Genomic DNA, 17,046 nt, shown 5'->3' with positions numbered 1-17,046 from the left:
GAATTATTAAGAATAACCACTTTTAATTCAGTATGGTAGCTATCTGTGTAGTTCATGATGTTGTGACATTATTTCACAAAGCCTATAGATGGCACCTGACCAAAGCTAATATTATTGTACTTCAAATATGTACATAATAGATTGGTAAGGATTATTCTAAATTCCTACAAATAATTATTTAAACTGTTGTGTACAGAAAGTGGATACAATTACAGTTTACTGAAATATAATAGTAGTTTTATTACGCACACACAATTGTATATGGTATGATGACTTACTACAATATTGGACATACATCATCACTCTATGGCATGATGTATATAGTCTTGTAGTTGAGTCCAAACAGAGTAGGTATTCTGTGACCTAGTGGTATGTTGCACAGTATTAATTGACAGCTAAGAGCGATTATAAGGCATTAAATGTGACTGGGCCTGCAAAAATAGGGCATGTGGGCAAATGATTTTTGCCTACTTTTTCAAACGTTCATCACTCACAACTTTTTTCTACCATTGTCCCATGGCAATGCAATTTTCAGCTCTTAGTACGAGTTTAGTTGGCTTTATGATGTAGATTACAGAATGTAAATATTCTGTTCCACTACTGAGATATGATCTATAGCGTGACAAGGTGTAGTTTGTGCCCACGTGCCTTGTTTTTGCAGGCCCGGTCACAAATATTAACTACACTGTAGCCAATAATTATGATATAATATTGTAATTATTTGAATAACTGTGGTGCTCTATCATCAAATGCTTACCCTAATAATTCCTCAGTTCCTTCCAGTACTCTACCCATAAGACTTCCAATTAATTAGTAATTTAAATAAGAGTTGTAAATCTACAGGCAATACAGACCAGATTATAAGGCCATTATGCTTAAGTCTATTGATGGTGAAGCCTGGGCTGATGACATACTGAACAGCGAGGTAATTACAGTTGAAAAGTGGTTGCCAAGTTTGATGTGACATTTGGCTCCTGAAACTATGTATCATATTTTAACACCTGTTGACTTTGTAAATTCAATATGTGATGTAGCACTGCTTCAGTTGTAAATGCACTTTACTGGATTTGTCATTGCTAAGGCATCTTTAATCATAGCTGCATGTGTACGTAATTCTTCATAATTATGAGCTACATGTACTGTTACCAGGACTACATGTTCTTTATATGTGCATGACCAAATTTGACAAACCAGGCTTCACGCACATCTAGTTTTACAACCTTGAGAGATGATAACTGAGTGCAGGAGTACGTCATCAGCTTCACACTTTTTCTTGTCATTTTGTAATGTTATAGAACCATTGTGTGAAAATTTCAGGTCAATAGCATGCTGGAAGATCATGGTCAAAGTCAAAGAATTGGATGTGTGTGGAAGCCTGGTTTTGTCAAATTCAGTCACATATTATGTACAAAGGAATTCTTTTAGTTTTTCTGAGAAGTATAGATTCCAAGAAATGTGTTTTACTGGCTCATGTATCTATCTATCTATCTATCTATCTATCTATCTATCTATCTATCTATCTATCTATCTATCTATCTATCTATCTATCTATTTATCTATCTATCTATATCAGCCATCTATAATACATTTGCCTGTCTTCCACACACAAATGCATGTACACACACACAACACACACATAATGCAAATATACAAATGCACACACACACCACACACACATGTGAACACACACACAACAGCAAGTCAGCAACAGCACTCACATTTGCTACCAGATATTTGAAAAGGTCCCTTCCACACACATTACGTTATCAATTATGGCAATCCATAACTTTGCATTGAAATAAGCTATATATTTGAGGGTATTGCCAGTTAGTGCAGTGAGCAACAACATAGCTTAATGGGTAGATGAGGTTTCAAATTTGCATTTCAGTGTTACTACACCTGTAGTTTTTACTATCTGGTTCATATAATTATACAGTGTAATTTATATAGATGTGTGTGGAGGACCCATTTGCACAAAATCCAGTCACAATTATACATACCTGCTATACATATCCACATCCTTATTAGACACAACTAAGTACACGAGATCTTCTTCAGATGAAAGAACTGGATACATCATCCAGTTGTAATCAGTGTAGACCATAGAAACAGGAAATATGAAATGGGACAAAAATGGATATCTTTAATGACTAAAAACTTCATCAATACATAATCCTGCTTAAAGCTAATAATTATGTCAACTTCAGGTGACAGCAAGTTATGCATATAAAAGCTCTACAACATAGCACACTTTCAACATGATTTATGATTTTACAACAGTTACAGTATAGTATGTTTATAGCTTCAAGTGTGTAGCTATGGTTTCATGGTTACAACATTGACTATAAGACAGCAGCTGACTGTGATATCAGCAGTTGTGTTAGTAATCTGCATACAGTTATACTGCAGCAGACTTAATTCTGCCACAATGAGAGGTGGAGCTTTAGTAGCTACTATTGCAAGTTTCTTTGTTGCTGTAAGCTATATGCCACAATATTGTTAATTTGTTTCATTACTGCATTGTTTCTTATACTTTAGGTTTCAGGCCTAGCAAAAGATGTACAAGGTACGTATTCAAGAATACTAAATGATATATGTATGTATAATATATTATATATTTATAGTATCAACTTAGTAATCAAATTGGTAACTGAAGTACTGATGTAGTGTTACAAGTGTTTTTCTATTATTTTTTATTACAGATTGCCAAATTAGAGGAATAGACTTGGTTTTTGTCATTGATTCATCAACCAGTATTGGATCAATTCGGTTTCAACTAATCCGACAATTTGCTGCAAATATTGCTGGGCTTTTAGATATTGGTCCACAAGGAAGTTTGGCTGGTGTGATACAGTTTAGTTCAAGTTTCAGGCTTGAGTTTAATTTGCTTGAGTACACTGATCGCACTAGTCTTTTAAGAGCTCTCAATCCAGACTTACCTTACATTAGAGGGTACACCAACACAGCCGGAGCATTAAGCCTTCTGCTTGATAGTTCGCAAGATGGCAGTATGGGGTTGAGATTGAATCATCCTCACATTGCTATAGTGGTAACTGATGGTAAATCCAATATTGATGAAGATGGCACCATACCATTTGCTCAGAGAATTCATGCATCTAATATATTCCAGAAAGTGTATACTGTTGGCATTGGTAATTTTGATGTTGATGAACTTAATGCCATTGCTAGTGATCCTTCACTTGTTTTCAGCACAAGAGACTTTGATAGAACTGCTATTGAACAACTACAACAAGAGCTATCCCAAAAGCTGTGCACTGATGCAGGAAGTACGTATGCAAGCTATATAGTAGTGTGTTCAGAATCATGGAGATTTTGTGCTTCCTCATGAAAAAATAATCACCAGAAATTAGCTTCACCACAATACATCATGGTACCTTAGCAGTATTGGTTAGAAGATATAAACAAGCTCAAGAGTGCCTTTAGTGCATGTAATGTTTCTAATAGGTTGCTATGAGATTTAAAAGAAATCTTCAGTGGTATTTTCTACTAAGTGACTGATAAACTGTGTAACTAGCATTCAGTCTGGTGTAACTGAATAATGGCTAAAGCTTAGGTTGTAACCTTAATCATTAGTTATCGTGTCTGAAGGAATCAGGTAGGTAGGCAAGCAGTTAGTACAATTAGTTCGTCAGTCAGTATTAAATATATATTCTTTAGCAACTTAATGGAAGCATTTTAGGCCCCTTTGAAGACACTTTTGGGCTTGATTTTACCTAATCAATACTGCCAAGGTGCCATGAGGCTGGTAATCTGGACAGTATATTTTTGTGAAAACGTGCATGTGCTAACCTCCATGATCCCCCATAGCTGCTCTACAGTACAAATGATTATATGATTTTTCTATGTCAAGTTTTTAATAGGACTGTGTATATAATAGTTATACATTTTGTCCAAAGGTATGAATGATGCAGACACAAAGGAGGGATTTGACGATAAGGATGATAAAAATGATGAAGATGTTAAAAGAGTTAAAAGAGGAAAAAAAGACAAAGATGACAAAAAAGATGAAGATGATAAATATGACAAGGATGATAAAGATGACAAGGATGATAAAGATGACAAAAAAGATAAAGATGATAAATATGACAAGGATGATAAAGATGACAAGGATGATAAAGATGACAAAAAAGATAAAGATGATAAATATGACAAGGATGATAAAGATGACAAGGATGATAAAGATGACAAAAAAGATAAAGATGATAAATATGACAAGGATGATAAAGATGATAAGGATGATAAAGATGACAAGGATGATAAAGATGACAAGGATGATAAAGATGACAAGGATGATAAAGATGACAAGGATGATAAAGATGACAAGGATGATAAAGATGACAAGGATGATAAAGATGACAAAAAGGATAAAGATGATAAATATGACAAGGATGATAAAGATGACAAGGATGATAAATATGACAAGGATGATAAAGATGATAAGGATGATAAAGATGACAAGGATGATAAAGATGACAAGGATGATAAAGATGACAAAAAAGATAAAGATGATAAATATGACAAGGATGATAAAGATGATAAAGATGACAAGGATGATAAAGATGACAAGGATGATAAAGATGACAAGGATGATAAAGATGACAAAAAAGATAAAGATGACAAAAAAGATAAAGATGATAAATATGACAAGGATGATAAAGATGATAAGGATGATAAAGATGACAAGGATGATAAAGATGACAAAAAAGATGAAGATGATAAATATGACAAAGATGATAAAGATGACAAAGATGATAAAGATGACAAAAAAGATAAAGATGACAAGGATGATAAAGATGACAAGGATGATAAAGATGACAAGGATGATAAAGACGACAAAAAGGATAAAGATGACAAAGATGACAAGAAAGATAAAGATGACAAGGATGATAAAGATGACAAGGATGATAAAGACGACAAGGATGACAAGGATGATAAAGATGACAAGGATGATAAAGATGACAAGGATGATAAAGACGACAAGGATGACAAGGATGATAAAGATGACAAGGATGATAAAGATGACAAGGATGATAAAGATGACAAAAAGGATAAAGATGACAAAAAGGATAAAGATGACAAAGATGACAAGAAAGATAAAGATGACAAGGATGATAAAGATGACAAAGATGATAAAGACGACAAGGATGACAAAGATGATAAAGATGACAAGGATGATAAAGACGACAAGGATGACAAAGATGAGAAGGATGATGAAGATGATATAGTGGCTATGGGAGACCCACATTTCATGGTCCCGTTGGTGTCTGGTGATAAACTGTGTTACTCCATACAAGGATTCTCAGGACTGGTGTTCAACTTGATCTACAATCACAACTACATCATTAATGCTCTCTTTATAGACAGCAATGGTGATGAAAATGTTGCAACCTGGATTGGAAAGCTAGCTGTTATCCCACAAAATTCAAACAAATCTGAAGTAGTCATATTTGACTCAGTCAACCAAGAAGTTATATTAGTCAATCAGGGACATTTTACTGCTGCTGCAGTTGACACAGTGGCCTTTGATGAGATGGGCAAAATGTCTGTTAAATTCACTAGAGGTGTTACTAAACAGACCGGTGATCCTATAATCCATGTTGAATATGCAAAACCGTTTGCTACTTTTGATGTCAGATTCTATGGCAACCATCTTGATGTTGACTGGAACATGAAATATGACACTGTGCCTCAAATTCATGGACTAATCGGTATGCTACATTAACAATAATTTGTGTTTGTCATCACTCTATTATATTTTCAGGTCAGTTTATGGTCAAAGGAATGTCGGTTGATCCAGTAAAGAAGATACTAACTTACCCTGAAAATCATGACCCAGTAGCAGTGGAACTAGACAATGTGATGACTGGCAAGATATGTTGGAAAGCCATGAATCCTGGCCATCAGGGAGAAGGGCTTATTGAGGGTGATGTTCTAGACTACATGGTGTCCAGCCTGCTTAAAGACGATTTTAGTCTAAAGAAGTTTTGAACAATGCCTTACATGGCTAAATGAAACAGTTACATTACACATACAAACAAATTAGTGGTATGATGTATATTCATTGTTGCAGTGTACACAATATTGATTTAATAGTTGTTTTATGACAAATTGACAATTTAAACCACAACAAGTGTTGCACTACGTATCTGAATTGCATTGACTATAGCATTGAGTTTTCTTGTGAAACACTTTTATGATGCCATGCACTTAATATTTAGACAGAAAAAAAAGGTTGTTTATTTTAGTTTTAGTTGCATAGTATAGTCAAAGGGCATGGTATGCACATAGAAGATAAGACCAGGTAAAGAGGGACTTTGCCCTCTCCATCAACTTTGATTCTTCCTTGTCACCACATCAAAAGAGACTACATTCTATTAAAGAAAGGAAAAACGAATATGCTAGTTAGATTGTAGCTTCACGTATTATAATATGTATTTTACATGTAGCAACCATACATAATATGTATTATGTACAAAGAGTCATTGTGTTGATGTTTTGTAATTACCACTCAGCTGCAGTTTCATAGTCTTCCTGATTCCTGTTTTTCTATTGGGCATTTTAGAAGCATTAGATACAGTGGAACCTGCAGCTATATATAATAATAATACTATATAATGGACACTTTTAGACCAACCGATTTTTGGAAAATATGCACCATTATTTGTCCGTTTCAGAGGGGAATTATATTGGTAATTGTCTATGGAGTTCAGAAGCTGTCTGTTGTAGAGAGAGGTAGTATCCTTTATATGGAGGTCCTTTAACAGAGGTTCCAATATGCATGGCAAATGTTTATGTAGGCATAGCATGAAAATTATGACCTCAGATTCATATTTCCCTATAGAGTTTTAGTTCCAGAGATGACGAATCCCTCTATACATCCACAGGCTTTAGCACTTACAGAAAGATGTTTACTTTTAAATTCTGACCGTCTTCATCCTTCAATGTTACATCAAACATACAGTGGAATGATACCCGTGCTATCTATGGTGGAATCCATTGGAAGGGGTCTTGGTCTGGGGACCCAATCTGATTAGATTAACAATGTTCTTCAACTGAACTGCTTATCATATGTACTCCTTACAATCAAATATGCAAAAATAAGTTATAATAATGAAACTATATTGTGTCATTTAACTTCACTTCACATCACATTATGCTGTATGTGATCATGATCTTCCTTGTTTAGCCACTTTCTAGCAAAAAAGGTCATTAATCTCTATATAAACTTTTGGTCCCTCCTCAGACCTCCCATATTCCTGAACATTGTTCATGTCTCTTAGATCTGCCTATGTACACACTAACTATACTGCATTCTCATATTATTCATGTAATGCTTCTATGCCCAGTGTTAGTATGTAACCCTTTGGAGAAATGTAGACACTATACCAATACAATTGTATTACAGCGGTTAAAACTAATTTAAATCTTTTTTTACTATCAACATAATGCACCATTGAAAAATATGTATAATATAATTATGTCAAAAAGAGAATGTACAGCTACGGTATTCATGCACACATGTACATTATATGCAAAATGCATGAATTTGTGTGGCAGGAATTTGAAGTCAACAGGTGATAAAATCCAAAGTTATGATCATATTAGCCTTGAAATTCTATAAATATTACTTGCCCATTGGTAATTTACACCCAAGGACAGATAGATTCAAAGAATTTTGTGACTATTTAAAATGACCGTGGAAAATTATGGTATGGCATGATTGTTCTGTTAAGCATTATAGTAGATCTGCATAGTGGATTGTGCACACATAGTTAAACAGTGGTAGAAATTTGGTAAAACAACCCCAAAACAAAAATTTTAAGTTAGAAGTACGCATATAAAAAGTACAAAAAATAAATGAAATTCAGGCAAACCAGTCAAGTTGTAAAAAGGTAAAAGCTTGCATGGGTAAAAAAGTTGTGAAATCAAATGGGGCTACTGTACAGATGTGATGATGATTATGAAAGTCAATTAAAAGGTACACTATCACTGTATTGCAGACTCTAATTAACTATTAAATCTGTTATTTTTGTAATTCTTTAATGGAGTGTACATTTCTTTCAAGGACTTTTCCGATAGAGCATTTCCGACCCACAATTTTACATCCAGTTGGTTTTCTCCTAGTAATTCTGTAGCTGTCACTGTGAACTCTTTTAACTTATGTACAAAAGGTTTGAACCACTGACAATGGTTACCCTTTATATAGACTGATTTCCCATTTATCTTTTAAAGTGATTTATAATTAGCTTCTCTACAACTGGGCATGACAAAAATGGTCTTAATTTGCACAAATAATCATCCATAATTCTGTGAATATAAATGTGACCTAATTTTAGAAAACTGTTGATATATGCACATTTATCAAAATTCGTTTTATTGGTTCTTTGTTGTCTACAGGGACAGAGGAATGGATTGGCTAAGCTTCAGCTTCATAAGATAAGCAGTGTGGGAAATACAGCAGTAGACACCCAGACGAGCAAATAAATCAATATGTACAGAAGACATCGAGAAAATAATCGGTAGTGTCCATTTTATAATAAGGACCAGACCGGACCGTCGGACCGGAAGTTCCTGTTTAGCAAGCCGCAAGTGTTTAATTTTCTTTTTTAACCCAGGCTTGATGGACTGCCCTTGCCTACCACCCCCAGCACAAAGAAAGGCACGTGCTAGACAACTGAACAAGACGAGAAAAGTAGAGTAATGCAGCCAGCATGTTACTCTGACAAGCGGGACTCCACTTGCATTATATCCACTAGTGTAAGTACCAATGGATGAATGTGCACCTCGAATGCATTGAATAGCTGAACGGAGCAGAGAAAAACCAACACAACACCGAAGCCAACCCAGGACTACGGAGTATTCATAACCCCACTTAGCCACAGTCTTTGTTGCCACGGTAACTACCTGAGGGTACCACTTTTCATCAGATCACTGACATCTGGTTACCTTGGAATATAGAATCACATTGTTTTGCTGTCAGACTTTAAATGCTCTCTTCTTATAGAAGTTTCCTTTACTATAGGAAACACTGAAAACTATGGTGCTGATTTTGAAGACATTTCAATAAATTCCCATGGCTGGTCATAAAGTAAAGATCCAGGTTGTCAACCAAGGAACAAAGCAATGGAATAAGTAATGCTAATAATTTATATGCCACAGTCATCAAGATTCTCACGTATGCATGCACGTCTACAAAATTTAGAATATACATGGACTATTTGTCTGTCGCAAACAATCCATTCAAGCTCAAACATAGGAGCTAGCTACATGCTATATAGCATAAACGTATGTAATTCCTGGTCAGGTTACTGACAATTAGCCAGTGATGTCTATCACCATCATGTAGCATTAAATTTTTGGATATAACTAGCACTGACTGCTGAGTATATATTATAGCACATCGTGAGTCAATTAAAAATATCTTGGCTGATTGCACAGGGTAAACTGGCTGGCATTGATAATACTGCAATTTGTCCATGCTCCTTTGGTGATCACTGCATGCTTTATACATCAGAAACTCTGAGTATAGTGACTTGTATAATAATAATGCATGTACATTATTATTATTATTATTAACTGTAATTACACCCAATCATGAGTGGCCCATTGTCATTTAAAGTTCGCTTGTTAGATGGGGACATGATATGGAAACGTCAAGACCATTTAAGACACCATCAAGAAGCCACTGTCACTGAGCCATTTTTGGATCAACTGGGGAAGACCTAATAACAGAGACTGTTCTCTCCCTTCTTCCACGTCATAACCCAAGAAATAATTGTACCAAACCTATAAAAGGTATCAGAATTATTTACTATAATTGCTCTGTCAATTAAAGGAGGAGGAGATGTAGCTAATGACTTGTAAAATAATACATGCACATTATTATTATTACTTGTAATTACACCAAATCACATGTACCTTGATGTAATATAACTTAGTTTCAGTTTTGTAAGCCGAATTGTTGTAGTTTCATGTTGTTGTGTCTCATTCGAAGTGAGGATGTGCCTGTGTGTTTTTTGTAACCATTGTATGGTTTGAATTTTTTGAGCAATTATACCTGTGACACCCTGATCTATAAGTTTCATGTGGAAACCGGACTGCTATATGTACACTGTGGTATTGCGCATGAATCAGACTTAGGTAATATTTAACAAGCCAAGCATTTAAAAGACTTGTACACATGTCTTTTCCATCTGGTGTCACACACACATTGTGAGCCTTCTTGAGCGCTGCCAGAAAGTTCTTTTGTTCCATTTGGATACCAGTATGCAATGCCGCATGGTCAGATTCCTCTGTGTATAATTATACAAACAAACATATTCAGTATCACATGAAAATGTTACAGTATAGCTAGCTAGCTATACAGTGTAAACTGTGCAATATTACAGCATTAATATAGTCTAGTATGCTATGTGGCTACGTACGTAAAGCACAATTGCAAATATTATAAAAAAGGCCATAGCTATTTTGACTGGCCAATTATCCTTGATCTGTATCAGAAGAAAAAGTGTTGATCAATGCTGAATCAGTCTGCAGTTGGTTACACACTGAAACAATGTTTTTGGTTCCGGCATGCAACAATAGCTAACTATCCTTCCGAAAAAATTCTTGCTCAGCAGCTCAGTGGTACCTAGCTATATATAGTCTATAGCTAGGCAAAAAGATTAGCCACAAATAGCTACAGTGGAAGTTCTACCTTCACGAACTACACTCTTATAGGTTTAAAATATGCCTCCCCAGAGAAGTCACACATGGCCTTGCATATGGATCTGCAATCTCTGTACCTGAATCACCTGCATTGATTACTTTAAATTAACCGTCTTACGACTTCGTGTATGGCTAAATCTTCACTCTTTACGGTCCACTTCAAAACAATGACACACTACATTATGCTTAGATAGCTACCACATAAACTTAAATACTAGTTTCTCATCCTCCTTCTCAAAATGTCAGAGCGGATTTTTATTTTAGCTAAAATAGCAATTTTCTTAGACTGCTCTAACTAGGTACCAACTACAAAAGGTGCTAATTGGCCTCCTTTAGCCACCAGTGGTGCAAAAAATCCTTGATGAGGCAAGGCGATGCAGGTGGGGATGAGAAACTAATAATTAAGTTTATATGACCCAATGGGGCCCGAAAACCTGCGAAAACATCAGCTCTCACAAGTTTTCAGCCTTTAGAGCCTTGCACACGGAATTCAAAAAGCATGCACTATTGTGAAAGCATCGATCCACGTGCATGCATGCCTTAATTATACCTCTTCTGATCTGGTCCGTAAAATAGACCTACTAAACACTTAGCTTGCTAAGCAGGAACTTCCTGTCCGACGGTCAGTAAAATAGACACCCCCAAGTAATCTACAGGTGCTTACATAAACCACCATAACTTATGGCGTACGGAGTTGAATCTTTGCTCATTGCCAAAGATATTCTTCTGTGATCCGGAAGGAAGAAAAATCGTCATAAATTCTTTTGTCACCGCAACGTAAACAAACATCTGTAACTCAGAAATTCGTCTGTGTATAAAGATGTAACAAGGATTTGTGAACTCCCTATGAATAGGGGAACACGATGATGCCCAGGATTTATCTACTGGAATGTCAATTCACCAACCAGCAAGGCAATAAAAACTTGCATAAATTTTTTCTGAAGCTTGGCTAAATGCGTTAGATGTCTGAGGGGTTCTAGATCCTCAAAGGGGTCCTTTGGCCACTCTTTAGGATCAGCACCAATTGACCTCATTCAAGTAGAGTCAAGACTCCCATCAATTAAGCAGTAACTCTTATTGCTTTTTTTTATTTTTCTTTCTTTGTTACTTTTAATTTGTTGTTCTTGTTATTTTACTTGTGAAGTTTTTTAAATATAAACATACTGTAAAAGCATGGAAATTTTTTTAGGTGGGGTCTAATTGACGGAACAGAATAGAACGAGGCGGAATGGAATCAGGGGCTAAAGTACGGAACCACAGAACGGAACATTTTCTTAAATCAAGTTGGTAGCTTACTATTGCTGAATATTCCCTTGCAGCTTATTAGCGGTATCTCCAGATGATCAAAAACAGTGGATCGAAACAAAAGATCAATTGTGGGTTTAGTTGTCATTAGTAACAAAATATTAAGTGTGGGATCATTTCTCACAGTAATGATTTAGGCTTTGACATCTGAACTGATAATTAGAATGCTACCACTGAATCAGTCTCACTATATGCTGGATCTCACTTTTAAAATTACAACTTTATTATACCTAATGTCGCAATTAGAAAGCTGGTGATAGGAAAACATAGCTGTCCTACTCAGTTTAAGGTATAATGAAACTAAGGAAGTTTGTAAAGTGTGTAAGGAACAAATATGCAGGCACTATATAGCTATCAACAACAGAAAAAAGACTAACTATATCATGCAGTCTGTGATGATCAATGAAATGGAGAATTGGATTCATCAAAACACCTGAATGCATTATCATTAGCTATAAGTATTCTCAATAGTGAGTTAAAAGAACCTTTCCGTTATGACTGCCACTAGTATTGAATAATAAATCACAGGAATATATTGTATTACTTTCCAGTCTTGAATCCAATAGCTACTATTGCGACCAACAAGAGAATTATTTGATATGAATATCAATTGTCAACCCAAAACTCCATATAGCCACTTAAAATGATTTTTCTCTTGCTAAGGTTTCCATCTGGGATTTCTGCCAAATGAGAAAATTTATAATGTACAACCTGAAACTAAGACCTGATATTTGATGCGTCTTCATGCTGTCAAAAAAATTTTAAGCGCCTAATTTGCAACTACCTAGTGCATTAATGTAATGTGTTGCCTGTTTGACATATTCCCATCCATCAAACTTTATCTTTTATTGGGATCACAATGTCAACCATCACAATTCATACAGGAATAAAATTTTATTTCTAATCATACAAAATAATTAATGTTCTAGTTGAAATATATACAGGGACTGTTAATGTAGCAGAGAGACCAACTTTCTGTGGCAAATCTAGACTTAACATCCAGGGGGACACAGCATGAACATTGCTATAGTACACAGCAGAGTTTGAGAGGTTCTGGGAGCAAACCCCCACAGAGTACAAATTTTGGTAAATTTAAGACATTTAAATTGATGCCAACAACATGAAAGATGCTAAAACCAACAATGACTTGACTTGATCCAGACAGCTTGACTCAGTTGAGTACTAGAATTTCAAAATATTTTTGTGGAAACGAATATTGCATCAAAGGTGTAATGGGAGACATTGTGAATATTTAGTCAGTAGAATTTGTCCTGGTGGGAGCAGGAACGACATCAAACATCTTTTAACAAATAATGCACAGCATGACTGATCGGCTTATCTCTATCTGACTACTATCACCAAACATACTAGACAACATCACCCATTCCACCTGATGATAACATCCACAAGTACCACTACATATATGACAAGCTTTTCCTAAAGACGATCAGAGAATGAAATGCACTGCCAACACCACTGATAGAAATGGACAATTTAACTAAGTTTTCAGAAGCCATAATTGAATGTTTGTAATGTGTACAGTATGTTTATTTGTACTTTGTAGGGCCTAATCAGCCTAAGCTGTCTGCCCTATTTAACCAATAATGAGAGAAATACCATCATTTTATTGATGAAAATTATGTGTTACAACAACAATAATGTGAGGTGAGTCCTCGGACACACACTGCCACTCACGGGGCTATACCCCAAGAGTGGGTGTGGCAAGGAAAAAAGAGTTACAAAATATATATACATATAATTAATTATCAACATTCAATCAAAAGTCCAATCAAAGCAATCCTTAGCCAAAAATATTCTTGCAGAAGTAATAATAGCTATACATACTATTACTATATTATTATTATTGGGGGTACAGGTAAGAAGGCAAAGCTTGTAAAAACCTGATCTAAACATAATCTAATCAAAAACAGCCAAGCTGTAAAAAAGGTGTGGCCCCTAAAAGGGCATGGTGAAAAAAGATGTGAAATCCAAGGTGGCGGCCAAGAAATGGCTGTGATGGTAGGTTAATGGTAAAAGTTTTAATAACAACAATTCAGGTAAATTTGGTGCCAAATTTTATAGGGGCCGCACCTTTTTTAACAGCTTGGCTGTTTTTGATTAGATATCACTTCTTTTTGTATTTGTATAGGCCGGCTTTGGGGCTTTTTAAACTTATCCTTTTTCTTTACCACAGGAAGAATAAAAAGACAAAGCAGATTTTTAATACTTCATGCCTAGTCCATGTCTTAATGGACGAAACTGTGTAAATATCACTGGTGGCTACATGTGTGATTGTGTAGCAGGATTTACTGGTGTTAACTGTACTACAGATATTGATGATTGTGATCCTGATCCTTATGATAATAATGGAACTTGTATTGATGAAGTTAATGGCTACACATGCAATTGTAGAGCAGGATTTACTGCATCAGCAATTTCTAGCTCAATTTTAGCTGTGATTTGATTGTTGCTAATATCAAGAGACAGCAAAGATGATATACATCTCAATGCATTGGCAATTTTCTTGATTCCTAATTCTTGTATATTACAATTGTTCAAAAGCAAATGTTGGAGAGATGGATTGTTTTTGATAGCAGATGCAATTGCAACAGCAGCTTCATCAGCTATTTCATTGCAAGAAATATCCAAGTACTTTAACACTGATAACTTCATCACACCTGAAGTAATCTTCATAAGGCGAAGTCCAGATAACTTACAATTTGATAGATTCAAATGTTGTAACATTATATTGCTCTCAATAACATCTGATATATCATCTGCCAAGCATTGACCATTCGCAGGTAGCAAGTGGTTTGTAGATCTTTAAATTATGACCTCTTGCTACAGATTATTGAAAGGGTAAATAAAGATGAGCTATCCACATCCAGCATGTTATGAAATAGTCTGTATATATATAAATCAAATCCCTTCTACGACGTCGATATCTGAGAAATGGTAAGTTTAGGTGGTTTACTCTGCCAACTCATTGTAAGTCTTTAATTTCTCTCACTATAACTTGGTAGCTCTTTGAATTTTTAAACTGACTGAAGGTAAGGCCACTCCAAATAAATACTCTGTTTCCCGTCCACCGCCCGCATCTGGTTACTACCAGTTCTAAATTATTTTATTATTCCGTATTCTTCCATTATTTCCGGTTATTCTTGCATACTGACAGACCTATCTTGAAACAGTGTTGGCTTACGTGTCAGCAGTTCGACACGGACTTCACGTTTGTGCTATTTTGCAACTCAGTTAAAAAGGAAAGAACAAGCTTAAGCATGCTTTTATGCAGCTTTTTAGGGTTTTGTCAATTGCCATGCAGGCAAATAATGGCTTGAAAAGCTGCCAATACTATAATGCAATAATGGAAATGGACCGCCCGCCCACATGCTAATATGCCTGAGTCCAGGACGGGAAACAGAGAATTTATTTGGAGTGGCCTAAAATATGAACTGTGGACCCCATATAATATTATTATTATTGTTAATTAGCAAAGCCCACTAGGGGAAACACGCTAATGAGCATTACAATCACGCATTATATTATATTACTTACAGCGTTCTTAAATGTTTCAAGATCTATTGTGTCGATGTTAGGAATTTGAAGGGAGTTCCATTGAATAATTGTTCGAGGGAGGAAGGAGTATTTGTACACATCAACTCTTGTTTGCAATTGGGTTAGCTTGAGAGGATGTTGAGCACGGGTGAAGGACACTGGAGTTGGTGACGGTAAGCAATGATCAGGTATTGCTTCTATAGTCTAAATATCACGTCAAATTGATCACCAGAAACAACAAAAGCTCTTACAGATCCTTTATCCCCAGCTGTTTCATGAACATTTCATACTGAGATAACTAATCCCACAATTAATAGTTCGTTACTAATGGCAACTAAACCCACAATCGATCTGTAAATTATTTATTATTTAAATTTTCAGTATTTTTTACGGGGGGTCCGACACTCTTGAAATCTCGTACGCTTCGTCAGAAATCACATTTGAAATCATGAAATCACACACTCAAAAAGAATCAGAAATCACTTTTTGAAAACGAAAATCGTAAAACTCCGTATATTTCCGTAAATTACGGACGCATTGAATTACGCGATATTATTAATTGGAACATAACAGAAGTGATTTAAGGCCCGAATCACTTGATCTGGCACTGGTTCGGCTGCCAATCTCTAGAATTTTACAGCCGAAGCTGAGTCCACTAATGGTCAAAAGCTTCCATCACTGGAGCCATAGATTTTAGAGGCGCGTAAGCGCCTCTAAAATCTATGCTGGAGCCACACGAGTGATCTGAGAATCCATCTCGGAATCTTATTCAGTTTTAACTAGCAATTTAGGCTCTACTCGCAGCCACAAGTGACGGTACATCATAGTGACTGCATGGGTTAATGATGAAACGGGTAAACCATGTAGAAGGGCTGCAAACTATAAGCACATGCACTTTTGCAAAGAAAGTAGTTCCCAGCATTAGCTTCAGGACAAATAATTATGCAGCTTGTCTAGAAAATATATATGTCAATACTGGTTAGTAACTAGCTACTAGGTGTAACTTTTCAAAGATTAGCTCACATCAGCGGCGGAGGAAGTAGTTGATATGAGGGGGGGCTCCGCTGAGCTGACCCAGACTTATTTCTATAGTTTGGTAAGGTGAGACCAAAAAAAAAAAAAAAAAAAAAAAAAAAAGGTCACAACCAACTCACAAGAACTTTCCACCTCACCAGCTACCATTTCTAGCTGATAAACTACATAAAAATCCTTACATAGCTCGCTACACACTGACTACTTTATTAGAGTGACTGCTCTATTAGAGTATCTCGATCTTTATCACGGTTTTCAGCCCCACTCCAAGAAAGATAATTTCGTGTGATATCATTCTGAGGGGGGGCTAAGCCCCCCCTCAGCAGACCTAGGGGGGCTTTAGCCCCCTAGCCCCCCCCTTTCCGCCGCCTATGGCTCACATAATATGATTCTGCTTGTTCAGCTGACCCACTAAACATCTTTACA

At 35.9% G+C, this 17,046-nt stretch overlaps 1 protein-coding gene and 1 long non-coding RNA gene across 2 annotated transcripts; one reads left to right on the top strand and one right to left on the bottom strand.

Moving 5' to 3' along the window:
* Positions 1-249: 249 nt before the first annotated feature.
* On the bottom strand, positions 250-15,899 carry LOC136263790 (uncharacterized). The gene is made up of 3 exons (XR_010704790.1): positions 15,589-15,899; positions 2,001-2,067; positions 250-363 (listed from the first exon to the last, which is right to left on the bottom strand). It is a non-coding gene; the product is annotated as an uncharacterized lncRNA (long non-coding RNA).
* On the top strand, positions 2,375-6,100 carry LOC136263788 (protein starmaker-like). The gene is made up of 5 exons (XM_066058416.1): positions 2,375-2,476; positions 2,539-2,566; positions 2,703-3,287; positions 3,918-5,729; positions 5,783-6,100. Exons 1-5 carry the CDS (start codon positions 2,429-2,431, stop codon positions 6,007-6,009), a joined length of 2,700 nt encoding a protein of 899 aa, XP_065914488.1. The 5' UTR covers positions 2,375-2,428; the 3' UTR covers positions 6,010-6,100.
* Positions 15,900-17,046: the final 1,147 nt, after the last annotated feature.

This window comes from Dysidea avara, chromosome 8 (assembly GCF_963678975.1).
Source record: "Dysidea avara chromosome 8, odDysAvar1.4, whole genome shotgun sequence".
Lineage (NCBI taxonomy): Eukaryota > Metazoa > Porifera > Demospongiae > Dictyoceratida > Dysideidae > Dysidea > Dysidea avara.
This window is presented reverse-complemented; position numbering and strand designations above follow the sequence as displayed.